The sequence below is a fragment of the Maylandia zebra genome, linkage group LG3 (assembly GCF_041146795.1).
Source record: "Maylandia zebra isolate NMK-2024a linkage group LG3, Mzebra_GT3a, whole genome shotgun sequence".
Lineage (NCBI taxonomy): Eukaryota > Metazoa > Chordata > Actinopteri > Cichliformes > Cichlidae > Maylandia > Maylandia zebra.
Window position 1 is genome coordinate 61,088,458 of NC_135169.1, and position 20,359 is coordinate 61,108,816.

Sequence of the window (20,359 nt, forward strand, 5' to 3'; positions counted from 1 at the left end):
GACTGAATACTATCAACAGCTGCTGTAATGGTTTGAAAACTATGTTGATGGTATAAAATGAACAGATGCATCTAGATTTTGTGCCACACCGTTGACATAAGTAGCCCAGGACAGAACCCTGTGCACTCGTTTAGTGACATTTAAAAAGCTGGAAGAGAGACCATTGAGCTGAACGCACTGCTGATGTCCAAAAGAACATTAGAGAAGCAGCCAGCTGCTCGCTCTGAAAGGCCTATTTCCAGTAATCTATGACATAAAATGCTGTGGTCAGCAGCTCAGCTCATAAACCAAGGGACTGGGAGCAGCTGCTGCTGAGTGTTGCTGGAGTTCCTGTGGTGTTAGATCCTCATCCTCTCCACGCAGCTTGGAAGTAGGTGAAGTTGTGCCAGAAGATTTTTTTGTTGTGGTCAACAGTGTCAAAGGTTTTGATAGATCAATAAAAAGAGCTGCACAGTAGTTCTTTGCATCCAGCGCTTCATAGACGTCTTTGAGAACTTTTATCGAAGCAGTTCCAGTACTGTGCAGTTTCCTAAAACCAGACTGGAAGGGAGATAAAAATCATATTTTCATCCAGATAACTTTGAAGTTGATTATTTACCAGCCTTTGAAGAACCTTAGATAAGACACAGAGTTTGGAAATTGGCCTGTAATTACTAACTGTTGAAGAATCACCAGCTTTCAGTGGGGGAGTACAGAGGCACACTTCCACATCTGTGGTAAAGCCTTCTGTTGTAGAGAAAGATTAAAAATATAAGACACTGGCTCAGCTATGATATTTGCAGCCAAGTGCAAGAAGGAAGGAGAACGATTGTGAGGACGAGTTTCTGGTGTTGGGGCTATTAAAAGCCTTACAAACCTCTTCTACTGTGACAGGTGTGAAGGAAAAGGTATCAGTAACCAGGAACTACGAGCAGAGTTGTGTGCAAGAGGTTTACCATCAGATACTGTGCTGAACAAAGAACAAGAAGCAACAAAGTGTTTGTTAAAGCAACATTTCAGTTTTGTCTGACACAGGAGTGGAGTCGATATTTAAGTGAGGAGGAAGCTCTGAGGAGTCACAGCTGGCAGAGACACTTTATAGTTTGCCAAAACCTCCTACGGTCGTTTGGACTGTCAGTCGTTAAAGTAAAACATAGTTACATTGGATCTTGATGATGGAGGCAGTAATCCGATTACACAGCTAATGAAAACTTAGCCAATCAGCATCAGAGCCAGACTTCCTGCCCAGGCCTGGTTTCTCTCATGTAGGAGATCGGCCGGTACTGAACCAAACCAGGCCTGTCCCGACCTTTCACCCTGACCTGGCAAAAAGAGGCGTGTCTGTCCACAAAGTAGACACAACTCTCCTGTAAATGTTCCCAAACTGACATTGTCAGCCTGTTTAATACGACCCCAGTTCAAACTGATGCGGGCTCGGAGCGTGAGATTTTAGTGTTTCTCACAGCACCAACTATGCAGTGATCACTCAGGTCGTTGGCAAAAACTGCAGACGTGGAAAACTTACGCAGCATATTAGTTAAAAAAGGTCAATAAGAGCAGATTTATCTGGGTGTTTAGGATCAAGGCGTGTGAGGCTTTAAATAATTTGAGTCAGTTTTAAAAACAAGCAGCGTGCCTTAAACTCATCAGACACAGAAGAAAGCCAGTCCCAATGAAAATCATCCATCTGAAAGACGTCATTAAAATGCAGCTCAGATAAAAGTTGAACCAGAGACGGTGATGTGCTGGGGGAAGCAGGTGGAGGCTGATAGCAGCCAACAACAGTCTGATTTCCAAACAGATCAATAGTTAAGGCCAAGATTTCAAATGGCTGAGGTGCAGATGGAGAGAACAAGACTTGAGCAGCAAGACAGACCTTCACATAAACTTCCAGACCTCCGCCTTTTCTGGGACAGTCTGAGTGCTAAATGTTAAATCCATCAGTTGCTACGTTTTTATCCAGTAAAGATTTGGAAAGTCTCAGAAACAACAATGATACCAGCACCGCTTGAACAGGCCCAGATTCCAATCATATCCATGTTAGGAAGCACACGACGTGATGCACGTGTAACCCAGACAGTTTTTAACATCTGCTGGTGTTTCACATTCAGCCAGAGGCCCAGGGTTAGGTTGGATACCAGACAATAATAAAAGCATCGTTATTAGACTCTAGAGCTCGTTTATAGCTGACACCACATGTAGAGTTTAAGTTCACACAGAGACGATGACATTTTTCTCAAACCAGCAAACAATAAACAAGAAATGTAACAAGAGTTTCAGAAGAAGCTGTTTTACAGAGAAATGATTCCCTGAAGACAAAATTATTATTATCATCTTTATTTCTCCAGGTGAAAATTTAATTGAGATTAAAAATGTTGTTTTCAAGAGAGACCTGGCATCATGGCAGCAAGAGTCAGAAATACATCATAATTCAAACAAATACAAAATAGGAAAAACATCCTACATAAACTTCATAAAGTTTCATTAACAGACTTTGAACAATGGACTTCAAACTTCCCCCCAAAACAACAGAAACACATTTGAAGATAATGAATGACATTTATCCCTCTAAAGAAGGACTTAGACTACGATTTAATATGAATGAGAACATGTTCATAAATGGATGCAACCAAAGATTTCATCAATCCCTGATTTAGAGACAACAGAACATTTGGTTTGATTTCACAAGATAAGAATGACGACTGAGTTGGAAGATTGTTTTATATTTAGTCAAATCTTTCATACATGAAGTCGGATTACAAAATCATCCCCTAAGTTTGGAATTGAAATTATAGAGAAAATCTGTGAAATGACTTAAAGAAAACAAACCACAAAAACTCTATGATGCTCTAAACCCCCTGGTTTAGGTCGGCAAAACTTTCCTAGATCCGCCCCTGCACAGTTACCAGCTGTCAGCTACTTAGAAAAGCATCCTGGTGTTATTTGTCTCTCAGAAACAGCTCATAACTTCCCTTCAACTCATTCATGTCACCTAAAAGGTAAACCTGTTTCTCCATCACCTGCTCAGCTCTGATGATTCAGTAAGGACATCTCCTGGTTTCATCTTCATGTTTCCCTCTCACCACATATCCAAACCGACATCATGACCAGCAGCTTTACAGCTGTGGCTCCAGCAAACATCAGCTGATACTAGAAATTAATGTTAAATAAATTCTAACAACAGCTGATCAAGCTTAAACGTGCTGCTGTTGTTTAGCGCGACATCCGCTGGTTTCCTCTTTCTGGCGCAAAGTGGATGATAAAAAAACAAGAGAGAAAAGCCAATCAGCTGATCATTGATCAGTTTCATGATTGAAGTAGCAACAGGAGAGGGAGGGGAGAGAATGACAGTGTAAAGACACAGAATAACTCCAGCTTTGTGTCTTTTCCATTCTAGCTGAAGTCAGGGACAAACTGTGTTCCTTCTCAGCTGAACACGAAACGCGTAATATTTTCTCTGAATACGAGACGATTCTGTTTTTTACAGGACGGTTGGAAACTCTACTAAAATAAAGTTCACTATCAGTAACATCATAGCACCACCCAGCTGTATAGAAACTCCGTAATGCTAGCTAGTAGCAGTACGAGTTATTGTAACTGACTGTAAAAAGTCAGCACAAGGAAAATAAACTCCACCTAAACTTGGTTCATATCTGACCCAGATAGACTGCAGGTCATAACTTCTTACCTGAAGTTCAGTTCACCTGACACTCGGACCGGCGGCCGCCTCGGGTCTCTGCTCCTCCAGGGTTGCCGACCCCTGCTCTAAAGCATCTGATTTGGATTCCTGAGATCAAATATATTTTCCTTTGGCTTTGTTTTCTTCCCATTTGTGGCTTTAATGTAGTGTTACATCCTGTTTGTTTGCTTCCATCTGTATACATGTCCAGATTCACTGTTATGTTTCTATTCTTACATTGCTGTGTGATCACTGTTCCCTCTGCTGACTGATGTGACCTTTTGTATCTTACACTGATACTTGTCATATTTGTATCTGTGCCTAAATATAAAAAGTTTTCCATGCTAAAACACAGCTCCACCTCCTGCAGTTCTCCCTCTGAACCACTAGATGTCTCTGTTATCTAAATGAAGACGTGCAGCACAGCAACCACAGCAGTGCTCAGATCACACGTGTCCTGTTATTATGTATAAAAGCATGAAACAGGTGAGACAGGTGGGATCAATATTAATGTTGTGGAAATATATGAAAAAGCAACAGAAGAGTGAAAACATTTCCTGTTTCTAGAAAGATCTTTCAGCTCACAGCTGCTCACAGACTGTATTTACAAGTGACAAACTGCAACTCTACAGTACATCTACAGTATATATCAAATATATTCTGTATTCAAATCTATTGAGTGATGTTTGAAAGTCTTTCCAGGTGAGTTTGATCCAGGAGGGTCTGAAGCCAGAGTCAGACAGAGACTGTGCAGAGACTGTAGAAGGACAGAGCAGCAGCAGAGCAGTCCAGATACACTGATGATCCTCTGTCAGATCCAGAGGGACACACAGGGATGATGCTGGACTCTACATTGTGTCTGACAGTGGAGCTGTTCTCAGAGCAGTTCACTCTGCAGCACTGACAGTCATCTGCACTTCTTCTCATTCCTCTGTCAGTCACTGCTGGATGAAGCTCTCCTCTCCACCTCCCAGTAACATGGCCCAGTCAGAGCGTCTCTACACACAAGCTGCTGCTGCTTCAACCTCTCTGGATCATCAGGACACAGCTCCTCCTCTCTCAGCACACACACCGTCCTGTTTACCATCACCACCTCCGCCTGCAGAGAGAAGAAGGAAGAGCAGAGGAGATAAACGAGTGTTTCCAGAGACTCTTCATCAGCTGTCAGTCAGTGATGCAGCACATCCAGTATAAAGAGCAGCAGGGACTTCAGTGCTGGGACTGTACTAGGACTCATTGTTGCTTCACTTTTTCTAATCTTTGGATTTTTATTGAAGTTGCTGAAAATGTTTTTCCCTCCTAGTTTGAGTTTGGACTTTCATTCATTAAAAGAACCTTGGTGTGTCCACTCTGAGCTCTGTAGGAACCCCAACAACAAGCCCAACAATCCAGATGGACGGTTCCAGCTGTTAACTGGAGGAATCCCATCCAAACATCTGCTCTCACTAAATTCTTCCTCACCTACAGACTGTGTTCTTCACTGCTTTAAACTTGGAAATGAATGCAGTCATTGGTCTGCGTGCTGCTTTGTTCAGAGAGCTGATTGGCTGTTGACAGTGTTTGATCAGAGCGTGTCAGCTGTTACTATGGTTACCATAAAGGTCAGAAACAGGAAGTGTTTGTGTCCAATCCTGAAGCCTGTCACCATTCTCCTCTCACAGCTTCACTGAGAAGCTGCAGCTTTACAGGAAACACTGGATCTTTGTTTCATACTGACTGTGTTTAGTACAATACTGCTGACAGCACCACCCACTCACTCCATCACTCTACTGACCTCAGAGTCTCCAGTCTGTAGTCTGGACTCTGCTGAAGATCAGACAGCTGCTTCACATCTGGATCCTTCAGGTTGTTTCCTCTCAGGTCCAGCTCTCTCAGATGGGAGGGGCTGGACTTCAGTGCTGCTGCCAGATAATCACAGCTGATCTCTGACAAACCACAGTCCCTCAATCTGTATAAAGAATGAAAGATGTAAGTTTATTAGACAAAGTGTGAGCTTGAAATCATTCAGTGTTTCATCATCTGTTCAGAGCTGAAGAAGGTTCAGAATGTAGAAGTTTAGAAAATGGAAACTCCAAACAGCTGAAGCCAACAGGAAGCAGCTTCAAACAGGAAACTGTGCAGAGTTTCAGACTATATGTCCTGATGCAGCCAGTTGGATTTTGGAGATTTGAATCTCTGTTCTGTGACTAAGTCCTTGAATAATTTCTTCCAGTTGGTCCAACAAGACCAATAAAGAATAAAGAGAAATGTGCTGATTTAAAGCCTTTGAAGTGCTTCAGATGATCTCTGTCCACTTCTGTCCACTCATTCATTCATGTAAGCTTTCTAGTGCAGCTTTGATCTTCACAGTCTGCTTCATGAAACTCATTCTAACCCTGAATGTCAGAGTGTTCCTCCTTCTCTTTCCCATCATTCATGCTGGCAGTGGAGGAGATTTGGATGTTGGACTGTGTTTTGGATGATGTGTGTATGTTTGTGTTGGACTGCTGTCTGTAAAGCAAACGCACATTTTGCTTTGGATTTCAGTGTCAGACAGACTTTAAGGTGGAATGAAGAGTTGGAGAGTTTCACAGTGAATTATCCAGTGGAGGATTTTTCTTCTTCTTTGAAGGTTTGAAATGTGAACATTGTTCTGCTGCAGTCAATGGACTAAACCAGAGAAGAAGAAAACAGACTTTACCATGAAGATCCTCAGTGTGGATCAGAATCAGAATCAGAATCAGAAAGGGTTTATTGCCAAATGTTGAGCAGGTTTACAACATTAGGAAATTGCTGCGGTGCTTCAGTGCAAACATACTGTCATAAAAATATAAAAATAAGAATAAAAATAAGAATTAAAAGTGCTAAGTAGATATATACATGAGTGCAGGTGGTGATCAGTGCCAAACATGGAATGATGCAATGTGTTAGTGGTGGGAACAGTCATACGGTTATTGTTCATGTGTCCAACAGCAGAGGGGAAGAAACTGTTCTTATGGCGAGAGGTTCTGGTGCGAATGGACCGGAGCCTCCTGCCTGAGGGGAGCAGGTCAAACAGACCGTGTCCAGGGTGAGAAGGGTCAGCTGAGATCCGAGCTGCACGCCCCAGTGTCCTGGAGGTGTACAGGTCCTGCAGAGATGGGAGACTGCAGCCAGTCACCTTCTCAGCAGAGCGCACAACACGTTGCAGTCTCTGTTTGTCCCTGATAGTGGCTCCAGCGTACCACACGGTGATGGAGGAGGAGAGGATGGACTCGATGATTGCAGTGTAGAATTGCATCATCGTCCGTGTTGGCAGGTTGAATTTCTTCAGCTGCCTCAGGAAGTACATCCTCTGCTGGGCTTTCTTAATGGATCAGTATAATATCAGCCTGATGTCTGCAGTTTAGTGTCAGCACAACTTTCACATCATATTCATCTCAGCACAACTAAAACATGCTGACTGACCTCAGAGTTTCAAGTCCACATCCTGGACTCTCTAGGAAACCACACAGATGCTTCACTCCTGAATCCTGCAGCTTGTAGTTGTCACTCAGGTCCAGCTGTCTCAGATGGGAGGGGTTGGACTTCAGCGCTGCTGCCAGATAATCACAGCTGATCTTTGATAAACAACAGCTCTCCAATCTGTATAAAGAATGAAAGATGTAAGTTTATTAGACAAAGTGTGAGCTTGAAATCATTCAGTGTTTCATCATCTGTTCAGAGCTGAAGAAGGTTCAGAATGTAGAAGTTTAGAAAATGGAAACTCCAAACAGCTGAAGCCAACAGGAAGCAGCTTCAAACAAACACAACAAGAGAAAGAACTCTGAATGTTTCACATTAAAGTCGTACATTTATCATAAAAACAGGACAAAGACTTGAAAAAGTCGTGTTTTTCCTTCCAGGAACCACAAGGCTTCACTTTTAAAGGTGAAGTGTGAAAGAAATGGACATATTTGAAGTCCAACACCTTTTTCCAGTCAAATTATTAAAGCAGACAATCTACAAGCTCATTTTCATTCCAACAAGTCATCTTCTGACCTGGACTAACAACACTGGTCTCTATGTGCAGCTGGCTGTGAGACCAGTGCTCAGGGAGCGTCTACAAAGTGCAACACTGAAAGAACATCACACACTCATTTGCTTCCATCATCCAACCTGAAGAGGAAACAGAGACGCCTCCCCTTCAAAGTAAAAGCTGCTCCTTTTGGACACAGTATCAAAGAAAGTCTACAGTATAACATAGAAAAGACAGAACAAAGTTTTGGTTGTTTTTAAATTGTGCAGAAATGAAACTACACTAAGCTCAATTATGTGACAGACATTTCATCCCATGTCAGTTTGGCCTCATCCTGGGCCGGATTATCCAGCACACACTCTGACCACAGGCCCAGGGGCCACGCACAGCTGGGCTCCATCCAAGAGACAGGAAACAAACCAACACAATAATAAAAAGCACCATGTGATCTTCTTACATCTTCAAGACAAACATAGTAAAAACATGAGCATATTTGTTTCCTGATAAAATGATGTGACAGGTAGATCAGAGTAAAGTGGTGGTGTTACAGCCTTTCTCCCCTCTGCTGCCGAGGCTGTTAGTCTCTCCCAAACTCAGCTACAGGACTTCCAAATGAATGAAAGCAGCAGAAGTGGCTTTACAAATGAAAGAGGAAGAGGAGAAGAAGAGGAGAGGGAGGCCACCCTGACCATCACTCCAGCTGAAAACATCACACTTCCATTAAAGTTGGTGAGAAAATGTTGAGCAGGATGAGCTGCTGGCTAATCTGGGGGCTGTAGCAGCAGCTCACAGTCACAGTGGATTTCCACTCATGAAAAAGCTCTGGCTGCTTCATTTCTCATCTCATATCAGAGACTTTAAAGCTTCACTGAAGCTGTACTGTGATGCTTCCATATCCCAGTGAGGCCTCCATAATGATTTCAGCTGTTCTGTACACACACTGTGTGCCCTGTATGGCTCAAAGTCTCTGCAGCCTGTTTTTATCTGCTATCATCAGATCTTCATCATCCTCATTCACATCCCTCACACACTCTACAGCCTCATCAGCACTGACTTCATCTTCACTGACTGATGGAGCACAACATGAACCTGTGGAGGCTGAAACACTGTCCTGTCAAACATCTCCCCATCACCACTCCACTTCTGTCAGCCTTTAAATGAACCCTGCTCAAGTCTGTCACTTCTGTTTGGAGCCAAAAGGAAAAACTGTTGTTCAGTCATTTGGAAAGACAGCATTTCTGAAAGCACTCAAACTTCTTCACATTTGTCTTCAGACACATCCTGAACATGTAGGAACTAAAGAAAGTTTCAAACATCAATCAAAGACCTGAAATATAGAAAAACAACAACAGTCGCAGTCAGTGAACTCACCTCAGAGTCTCCAGTCGACAGTTTGGACTCTCCAGTCCAGCACACAGAAGCTTCACACCTGAATCCTGAAGCTTGTAGTTTCCACTCATGTCCAGCTCTGTCAGATGGGAGGGGTTGGACTTCAGAGCTGAGGCCACAACTTCACAGTGAGACTCTGAGAGTCGACACTGAGTCAGTCTGTGATGATAGAAAATATAAAATGTGTTATTATAAAAGCAGAAAATCTGCATTATAAACACAGACTGAATGTATATGAAGACAAAACAGAGTGAGGTCATAATCTGATGAATCTGCTGTTCACATCTGTGCTTCAGCTCCTCTTACTGTGTTTGACATGACACAACGATTGAGTCTCTCTCAGACCTGCAGACTTTTAATGAGAATCTTTGTTTGGCTTTAATCTGCAGATGAAGGAGGAAGATGGTGTCACATTTAGGCTTCCATAATGTCCACAGTCTGTCACTGAGATCTGATCCAGAGTCAGAGTGAAGACACACATTTGGACTGTTTCCTGTTTTGACTCCAGAACATTTTGAATGAGTTCAGCTCAGTGAAGAGTTCCAGCTGGAAAGATGATCTCTGTTTGCTACCTGCTGTCAGGTACGACTGTTCACGTCCACACGCAGGAAAAACCTGCTGACTGTTACCAAACGGAGCAGAAATCTCATCACTGGACAATAATGATGAATGAACTCAGAGCTGCTGATATCAGATCTGATTTCAGGGGAACTAAACACAGAAATGATTGGCTCATTTTAGCTTTCTGAGCCATTATCTGCTGCTGTGTCGCTAGTTGGCAGAAAATGATTTGTATTCCTGTTCAGGGCTTCAGTGTTTATGAGTCCAGATCCAGGTGACAGCAAGTCAAAATGATGTTACCTGTCTGTGTCCAGCAGCAGCCTGTATTCACTTTGAATATTGTTATAACCTGACATGGATCAGTTTGTCTTTGATTGGTTTGTAAATGTCACTGTTTCCATTGGACCTGAGTGACGTACAAAGACAGAGAGGGAGAGAAAGGAGAGAGAGGATGGAGACAGCAAAGAGAGAGCAAACACAAACAGGTGAGAGTGGACAGGTGACCAAGGTCAGCAACCAATCAGAGAGCTTCTGTTTGACCCACAGTCACTGATGATGACTGCACATAACCAAGCAGTGTGTTACTCTGATATCAAATATGGATCCTGCTCTTATAATAATGATCATCAGATGATATTATTGTGTTATTTTGTAGCTGAATACGATGTTTGTGTGATTATCAGTGAAAGAAGCAGTGAGGAGGATGGAGAGAGAGAGAGGACAGAGGGTGAAGTTAGAAACACTAAAAGGATTTTTCATGGATTTCATGGATGATTTGAGTGATTTCCAGCAGGACACTTAAACATGTCAATGGACGTCCTAAAGAACATATTCACTGATATGAAACGTGTCATTGAACAGGATTAATATCAGTGGAAACATGGTGGAAACAGCTGTGACTGCATGGATGTGACACACTTCAAATCTGTTCTCCACTCTTGGATTTGGGATCCATGGAGCTGCTGCTGAGTCTGTACAATAAAGGAATGGTGTGGAAGGTTGCAGCGTACGGACACAAACACTTTGTGGTGACAATCTGATTTTATTTTCAACATTAAACTACTAACCTACACTGATCAATGATGTTAATGATCACATCTGGACTCACCCAGCCTTTCTGCAGTTCCTCACAGCTGGAATCAGTCTCTGTCGTCCCGGCTCTGATGTGTTGTACTTCTGCAGGTCCAACTCATCCAGAACCTCCTCTGACATCTGCAGCATGAAGGCCAGAGCTGAGCACTGGATCTCAGAGAGTTTCTTCTTTGATCTGTTCTCTGACTTCAGGAACTCTTGGATCTCCTGAAATAATGAGAGGTGGTTCATCTCCATCAGACAGTGGAAGATGTTGATGCTTCTGTCAGGAGAGATTTTATATCTGTTCATCTTCTTCAGGTTGTTGATGACTCTCTGGATGGTTTCTGGACTGATCTCTGTCTGACCCAGCAGACCTACTAAGAGTCTCTGGTTGGACTCCAGACAGAGGCCATGAAGGAAGCGAACAAACAGGTCTAGGTGGCCATTTTTACTCTGGAGGGATTTCTCCATGACTCTCCTCAAAAATACATCAAGTGATTGGAGATCTTTGTTATCAAAAAGACTTAAAATCATCTTGGTGAAAGATTCTGATTTTAGAAACATCTTCAGCACCTTTGTCTTCCTGTTGGTGACACAGTGGAACATGTAGACAGCAGCCAGAAACTCCTGAATGCTCAGATGAACAAAGCAGTAGACTGGTTTCTGGAAGATCACACACTCTCTTTTGAAGATCTCTGTACAAACTCCTGAGTACACCGAGGCCTCTGTCACATCCAGACCACACTGCTCCAGGTCTTCTTGGTAGAACATGATGTTTCCTTTCTCCAGATGTTCAAACGCCAGCCTCCCCAGCTTCAGAAGAACTTCCCTGTCAGCCTCCGTCAGCTCCTGTGGACTCGTCTCACGTCCCTCATGGTACTTGTTCTTCTTCCTCTTTGTCTGAACCAGCAGGAAGTGTGAGTACATGTCAGTCAGGGTCTTGGGCAGCTCTCCTCTCTGCTCTGTAGTCAACATGTGCTCCAGAACTGTAGCAGTGATCCAGCAGAAGACTGGGATACTACACATGATGTGGAGGCTCCTGGATGTCTTCATGTGGGAGATGATTCTGCTGGACAGCTCTTCATCACTGAATCTCCTCCTGAAGTACTCCTCCTTCTGGGCGTCAGTGAAGCCTCGTACTTCTGTTAGCCTGTCAACACATGTAGGAGGGATCTGATTGGCTGCTGCGGGTCGGGAAGTTATCCAGACGAGAGCCGAGGGAAGCAGATTCCCCTGGATGAGGTTTGTCAGCAGCTGGCTGACTGATGACTTCTGTGTGACATCAGACAGCAGCTTCCTGTTGGTGAAATCCAATGAAAGTCTGCTTTCATCCAGGCCGTCAAAGATGAACAAAAGCTGAGAGACAGCCAGCTTCTCTGCTGTGACCTTCTGTAATGTTGGATGGAAAACATGGAGCAGCTCCAGAAGACTGTACTGCTCATCTCTGATCAGGTTCAGCTCCCTGAATGAAAGCAGAACCACCACACTGACATGTTGGTTCTCCAAGCCCTCTGCCCAGTCCAGAGTGAACTTCTGCACTGAGAAGGTTTTTCCAACACCAGCCACGCCGTTGGTCAGAACCACTCTGACGGGTCTCTGTTGGTCAGGTAAGGCTTTAAAGATGTCCTGGCACCTGATTGGAGCGTCATGGAGGGCGTCCATCTTGGAAGCTGTCTCCAGCTGCCTCACCTCATGTTGGGTATGAACCTCTTCACTCTGTCCCTCTGTGATGTAGAGCTCAGTGTAGATCCTGTTGAGGAGGGTTCTACTTCCTGTTTCATCACTTCCTTCAGTCACACGTTCACATCTCCTCCTCAGACTGATCTTATGTTCATCTAAAACCTCCTGCAGACCAACATCTGCTGAAAGAAAGAAAAACAATGAGACTAAAGAGAAAGAAAACTCTTCAATGTCTGAACAACACAAGAAGTCCAGTTTTCAGAAATGAGTCCATCAGCAGACAGATGTTCAGTCTTACTTTGTACACAGCTGCTCTGACTGGCTGTCTGCAGTCCAGCTCTGCTTCTGGATCTTTCTCCACACTGTGCAGAAGCTCTGATGGTGACACAGAAAAGTCAAAGTGGAGATACTTCTGTCCACCTTTGATTAGACTCATTATAAAAAGGAAAACAAAGTTTGAACACAGTCATGTTTCCAGTTCACTGACTTACATTTATTCCATGGACACTCACTCTAACCTGAACCACAGCTACAACCCAACATTGTTGAGGCCTCATCTCCTCCTTTCCTGACTGTAGAGGTTAAATATGCAACAACCAACAAATAAAAGAATTTGGTTCATTTCCAAGAAATTCACACGGTGACCAAGTAAAGTAACCGTAGTAAAGGAGACAACATCCCGTTGATGGTGGGATTATTTGAAAGATTTGCTTTAGTCACGTCACCAAATGCAGTTGAACCACCCGTGGATCCATGTTTGACCATTCTACCACTCTGAGCTCTGCTTTTTAATCATTTTATTATTATCATCATTCATTTATTCATTCTTTGGAGGGGGGCTATTTCCTAATGCCGCCCTAATAAGCTGATGTTCAAGGGGAAATATAACAGAAACTCTTTCAGTGTTATTCATTAATAAATTAACAGATAAACTGTGAAGAAGAAAAAAAACTGAGATTTAAAGCAGAGAGTGAGAAACTTGATCATCCATCCTCATAATACATGTTTATCAGTATCTGCTGTGACCATACTGCAGTAATAACTACAAGTCTACATTTCTGTGACTGTTGATCAATCACAGCAGGAATCTGAGCTCATCTCTGCACACAGAGCAGCTTCAGCTCTGGGATAAACTGCTCGCTTCACGTCCTTCTCAGCTCACAGACACTCATCCTGATATTTTCCTTTAACATTTGATGGTATAATTCATCTGAGTTTACACTTTATCTGCATAAATACAGAAAAACAGACCCAAACACCATAAACCATCAGTTTCACCATGTAGAATATATTGTTGTTTCCTTTTAATTCAGAGAAAAACTCTGATTTGGATTTTCTCTGTTCTCTTTGCCACAGCCCATCCCAGCAGCAGCTGAAGCAGCTGACTGTCACAACACTGAATAACACTTTAGGAGGAATTTCAGAGGTCAGTAAAGCTCCAGTTTCAACATCAGTTAATTAATCATAGTTCATCATAAATGTGAACCTGGCTGGCACACATGTTAATTTTAGCCATTTAAATATTAGCAGTTAGCTGAGGCCACAAGAAGAAGAGGCCCTAGAAGAACAATGGATGATAAGATTAGATTTTCAAGACTAGGCAGAGACGTGTTTTCCTTTACTGTCTCTTACAGAGGAGGGAGCAGATACCAGACGAGGTCACGGAGGTACGGGGAGGATTCGCAGCAGACAGCAAGACTGCCACGTCCATGCGAGAGAGCGATGGCTACGATAATCTCTGTTTTTGTCTCCCTATATAATGTTGTACAGCCCATGTGAGGGTTAACACAAACATCAGTCCTTCTACTTAAGTATGTTTGACACTTTGTTTACGTCTAAATTAACTTTACTGTTAACGAGTTTTCATGTTTCTGTAATCCACCAGTGTGCTCATGCTTTTTTTAAGTGAAAACATATTTTTAATGATCAAATATAATTATGTTTGTTATTTGTGGATTTTAAATGTCCTTGACAGAGACAGATGATAATCATTATCCTGCACTGTGGTCTCAGGTTTGGTCGAGCTAGCACAAAGAATGGCTATGTTGAACTTCCTCCTGGGATCTACACTAAGAAGTGAGTCCAACATTAGCAGGGTCTCTTTCCTTTATCTGGATTCACTTTAGCATTCACAGTCACGTGAAGCTTGTTATTAACTCGATAAGTCAACCCAGGGTTTCAGCTGAGCGCTCACATGAAACACATGGTGTTGGCAGCATCTGATCAATCATATTCATGGAGACGTGTATCAGCAACAGAGCAGCTGAGTTTGCAGAAGGAAGTCAAACTAAACCACAGGAACAATATGAGGAGATTACACACATAATAAAATACTAGCAGTAACACAGCTGCTGCAGACAAATCAGTCATGTGATCGTGTGTGAGAGGAGAAGGACTGTAAAGGAGTTTGGTGTTAAAAGCTCTGTATGAATGTGGGAGACTTTGAAGGGCTTTAAAAAGGCCAATATAAAATAAAAGGCAGCAAAATTGCTGAGTGTGAAAGTCACCAGACTTATCAGACCTCTGTGATTAAGACCTGTAAGAACACCTATTTGTACTTGTTGGCATTATATCAAACACACACGTATATTAAGCCTTTGTTTGAACTCTGGTTGAATTTGTTACTTTCAGACTGTGAAACATCACAGAGGCTGCAGCTGCAGATCTTTTATTCACCTGGAAATTTACTTTAAATGTTAGATGGAAAATGTATTGCTCAGTTTAACCACAGTAAGAACAAGAATCCATAAACCTTCATAAAGACAAACATCTCCCAGAACATTGAGCTGCTGAAGTGTCACTGAAGGGAAAAACTATTTGTCCTCCTCCATCCAGCAACACCTGAGTGGAAGCTCCTCCCTACACTGTGTTTGAAGCAAAGCACAAAGGAGACACCTGCTGGAGCAGCTGGAGTCCTACAGACACTCAGCCTCTTCACTACACAAACACCTCCTACAACATCCACTCTTTCCACTCTGACTGCTGTGTTTGTGGAAACACTCCAACACACACCGCTTCACATACCAACATAGAAATGTGTGAAAAAGAGCTGAGCTGATATTAAACAAGAGGATTTATTCAAAAATACAGAGTCAGGAACAACATCTAGACACACATTACCTCTCAGCAGCAGAAGAACAGCCTTTAAAGTTTATAACAGCACCCTTCGACATGTTGCTCTTTAAGGAAACACAGCTGGGTTCAGGTCCAGGAGATTCTGGCCTCTTATTGATCCTAAAAGAAAAACAATAAATGTAACAGCTTCATGAGACAGGAAGGAAAAACTGGAAATATTAAATTAAAGAAATGATGAACAATCTGAAACTCATAAAAATAATGTACTTACTCTTTGTCACATAACAGTCTTTTGTTAAAGTTTTCAATAATATCCTTCGAGTCGTTGCTCTTCAAGGAAACACAGGTGGGTTCAGGTCCAGGCTCTGGATTAGTTTCAGGGTTATGTCCAGCTGAGCCTGGTACGCCCCACAGCTCTGGGCTTTAAAACAACACACACAGAGGTATGAGTGTGAATAATGATGGAGCAGTGATGTGAGTGCTGAGCTGTGACATGGAGAAGAGTCATGGACAGTTAGAGATGGTCATCTCACCTCTGAGCTTTGGTCTGGCTCTCATGTTCCCCACACAGAGTGCTTTTAGAGGGAGGGACTCCCTCCTCTCTGTCCTCACACTGATCCATGCTGCTCAGTTCACATCAGCTCACACACACTTTCTACCTTCACCTGCAGAGGAAACACAAACCATTCATGTGCACATAAACCAAAATCCTCCTTTCCATCATGTGTGCTGTCCAAATATCAGCTGAATGCAGTCAGACAGCAGTGTGAGGCACAGGAAGCTGCCATCAGGTGCTCTACTTCTACTATCAGTCCACTAGATGGAGCCATGAAGCACACATGATGCATTCACTGACACACACTGATTCACTGTGACTGGAAGTTTGTTTCTGTTTTCTACATGTCTGCGTATTTCTCTGTGTATCATTTCCTCTTTTTTATCGTCTCGTGTCTTGTGAACTTAGCTTTGAGTTTTACTTCCCCCATTTGGTTAATGATTTGTTCCCATCAGTGTCTCAGTCTCGTCTGCATTTATCTATCTCATGTTCCCCTGTCCAGTCTGTTCTCCTCTATGTAATTTAAGCCTTGTTCTCTATGTTTTCCTGTTATAATTGTTTTAACTGTTGCTTCCTGTGACTATTGTAGTTTTCTCCTGCATCATGTCTCTCACCCGTTGCCTCTCGTCTCATTATCCAGTGTGTATTTATTGTCCCCGTCTTCTTGTGTACTTTGTGCTTTCCTTGCTCTGTGTTCCCATGGTTTTGGGGGCGGTGGTGTGGGATTGATTAAGGAAATGGCTGAGTTAATAGGAATGACCAAAATGAGAAAAATAAATCGATCTTCAATAAGAGAAAGGATTATTCTAAGAAGGAATATTTTTGATGGATCAGAATTATACAATGAAATATGAACAAAATCTTTTGTTAATCATTGTTTATTAACTGAACCTTGTTGAATTTGAGTAGAACTGTTTTTTAATTTGGCAGAAACACGGCAGCAGTTTGAAATGAAACTATCCAGGCTGTAGAGTAGATGAGCAAAATCAAGAATCCACTGAGATTTTCATGACAATAACTAAGAAGGATTTCTTAAATGAACTGTTGATACGCTGTTATAATAATCCACTGAGCTTATTGAATTTGGGGAGAAATGTCCTTTAATGTGCAATCACACAGTGGGCTGAGATGAAACTGCACACAGTGTGGGTGTCCCAGAAGAGGAATCAGTTAGAAATTTAGTGTCAGCTAGTAAGCAAGAATTTAAAAAATATTTTTACAGATATCAAATTTGTTCTTTTATATAAAACTGTAATTTATACTAGTCAGGTGGATCATCAACGATCATCAATCAGTGCAGTACCAGCAAAATTCAGACAGACACACAAACACACACATGCACAATTTTACTGTCTTAACACAGTATCATAAATCTAATTAGAATATGCTATAGTCCTTTAAATACCAATTTAAATATATTTCCAAAATATATTACAGCTTTTTTCAGTCTGTTGAACAAAAATCCCCAAAGAAGAAGAAGCACTACCATAAAACTTTGTGTAAAAGTGCAAGAAAGTTTAAGAGGCTTACAAATGACGGCTCACATAACTGCGGTGTTACAAATCAACCTCGTTCATATCTGTCATCATGAACAATGCTATGGTTTGTGCTGGAGCGAAGCTGCACACACCTGATATTATCAGAAAAAAATACATACTGATTTGATTACCTTCACACGCAGATTCACACAAAGACGACCAGCTGCATCAGCGAAGTTTAGAGAACAGACAGTGAAACTTAAAAAAGGAAACAGACAGATTTGTGGGAATGCTGGGGCTGGGGAACATTATTAATTAGAAACACAAAATGTTTCTAAGCATTTGTAAATGTTTGTTGGAGGGTTTAGAGGAGCTGAATCATTTTGTGTGAAAGTTAAAGTCAAACACACTCTTAGTAGAGAGAGACTGTGTCTGCAGATCAAACAGGTCTCACTGTGATGTCCCTTTAGTCAGACTCTGTCTCTGCTACATTAATGACTGAAAGTTGTCACGTTCTTATTTAGTTAATACTCTTTAAACCAGGTGTACACTTTTAGTTTAATACATTATAGATTCTCTGATGAAGAAATACGGTATATATATGTAACCTGATGAAGCGGTATCTAAAATGTTTTTATGTTTGACATACCAAGACTGTTTCACACTGCAGGAGTTGCAGATGATAAAACAAAGACTGTAAAGCTAAGCAGTTTGTTTGCTGTTTATCACTGCCTGTCCATTAGTCAAATTAATATTACTTTTATCAAAAATAATTTCCCGTCTGTATTTGGTCTTCCTCCATAGTCGCCATAGTCACATCATTGTGTTTTGTTGATGTTTCCCCTCCTTGTGATTCATTCAGTGTTCCCATGTCTGTTTCGCCCCCGGTCCCTGTGTGTCGAGCCGTGTCTCTTAGTTTGTATCCTGTTTTCTTTGGAAAGTCTCGTGTCCTGTGTTCAGTGTGTTCAGTTTTGCTTTCTCCTGTCTCATCACATCTAATTTGTCCCTGCTGTGTCCTCATGTGTTTCCACTTCCCTTATCATCCCTCTGTGTATATATTGTGTGACTTTCCTTTTGTTCATTGTCCCTACATTGTTTAGTTTCACTTTAGCCATGGCACCATTATGTTCATTTCAGTCAGCTGTTCCCCTGTGTGTTTCCACTTCCCCTGATCACCTCCTGTCTGTATTTAAGTCCTCTGTCTTTCTTTATTCAGTGTCAGGTCGTCTGCGTTGCCTCCCGTCAGGTCTTATCACAGTTGATTCAAAGTTATCACAGTTTTGTCACAGTCAGTTAGTTTTCCTAGTTTGGTTTCAGTTTGGTTTTTGCCACTGCTCATGATGCTTTCATTTTGTATTCACGTTTATAGCCTAAATAAACAGCTTGCCTTTTTTTTCAAAACTTAGTTCTGCCTCCTTCCCTGTCTGCACTTGGGTCCACTTCATCATAACACTGGTGTACCCCACCATGACAGTTATGTCCAAGGTTTCCATGTTCCCAGTGTTTAGTTTCCCCACTTTAGTCTTGGTTAGTTTTCCTTTAGTTTGCAGCACGCGTCTGCTTCTGGGTCCACACTTCAACCTCCACATAGTCCACAGCCCACACTGTGGCTGGGGTCAAGTCACAGAGTTTTGGACTTTAACTGGCATTTTATGCAAGGTTTCATTTTTTTCCTGGAATTTACTTCCCATGTTTTGCTGGCTGTGTGTTATGACTCTGGAAATTATTCTAAAAAATATTAATTTGTGATTGTTTCATGACCAGATCCTACAGACTCTTTACAGTCATTATGGGATGGTTTTACAGGTGGAGGACACTGATATTTTTCCTCCTCATACCAGTGTCACTACTGGTATGAGAAGAGACCAGTAACCTGTACTTGTATCTGACAAAACAATCAGAAACAGATTTTATAAGGGTGGCCTGAGGGCCTGATGTCCTCTAGCAGGCCCTGTACTCACTGACTGGAACCATGCATGATTGACATTTGCCATAGAATACCAGAATTATCAGGCCACCACTGGCAGACTGTGTTTTTCACCCTGAACACATATGACAGATATGAAAGGGTCCAGAGAAGTTGTAACATCGTTCTGCGTGGCCAGTTTGATAGTGGGCCAGTAATGACCCAAGAGGCATATCAGTGGAGGGAGGCACAGACATCTATGGGCTGGCAGCATCACCCTGACTGCAATTAGGCATCAGGATGAAGTTTCTGGACCTCTGGACTGATTACCAAACTCTACGCTGGTGCAGTGGTTGCTCCTCCTGCTGCAGGACAATGACACCAAACACACCTCCAGGCTGTGTGAGGGCTGTTTGACCAAGAAGGAGCGTGATGAAGTGCTGACCAGATGGTCTGGCCTCCACAGTCACCTGACCAAAACCCAGTGGAGATGGTTTGGGATGAGATGGAGCTCAGAGTGAAGGCAAAGGACCAACAAGTGCTCAGCATCTCTGGGAACTCCTTCAAGACTGTTGGAAACCATTTCAGGAGATGACCTCATGAAGCTCATGGAGAGAACGCCAAGAGTGAGCAAAGCAGGAATCAAAGCAAACATTAAATTTTAGTAAGCTCTTTGGGATCCACTAAGGTTTTTGAAATTCCGTCATATTTTGTTTGAGATATCTTTTTTCTCTGCTGATCAAACTGGAGAGTCTCACTGTAATGTGCCGGCGAGTCACACTCAATTTTATTTTTAGTTTGGAAACTGAACAGACTTTCAGTAAAAATAATGATTCAGCAATGTACAATGTTGGGAACTAATACATTTATAACTATTTTCTAAAGGATCATTTAATGCCACTACAGGCAAGCTAAAGTCTAGCTATCATTTCATAATTCCCACAGCAAAAGTAAGGTGACAGGTGACCACAATGTGGCAACAAGACTGAATTAAGACTGGAAACCT

General features: G+C 42.2%; 1 protein-coding gene across 6 annotated transcripts in view; it reads right to left on the reverse strand.

The window, feature by feature from the left end:
- LOC112431168 (protein NLRC3-like) overlaps positions 1-20,359 on the reverse strand; it is a 101,718-nt gene that overhangs the window by 39,362 nt on the left and 41,997 nt on the right. Inside the window, exons 1-9 of one of the 6 annotated variants that reach the window (XM_076882548.1) lie at positions 15,947-16,076; positions 15,685-15,834; positions 15,459-15,572; positions 12,637-12,713; positions 10,693-12,517; positions 9,006-9,182; positions 7,085-7,261; positions 5,433-5,606; positions 4,105-4,757 (exon numbers count right to left, since the gene is read on the reverse strand). In XM_076882548.1, coding sequence (XP_076738663.1) covers positions 4,745-4,757; positions 5,433-5,606; positions 7,085-7,261; positions 9,006-9,182; positions 10,693-12,517; positions 12,637-12,713; positions 15,459-15,572; positions 15,685-15,834; positions 15,947-16,035 — 2,796 coding nt within the window. In that variant the 5' untranslated portion in view covers positions 16,036-16,076 and the 3' untranslated portion in view covers positions 4,105-4,744. Of the gene's footprint in view, positions 1-4,104; positions 4,758-5,432; positions 5,607-7,084; positions 7,262-9,005; positions 9,991-10,692; positions 12,521-12,636; positions 12,714-15,458; positions 15,573-15,684; positions 15,835-15,946; positions 16,077-20,359 lie in introns of those variants that run through there. The other 5 variants (XM_076882547.1, XM_076882550.1, XM_076882551.1 and 2 more) reach the window with 5 other exon arrangements.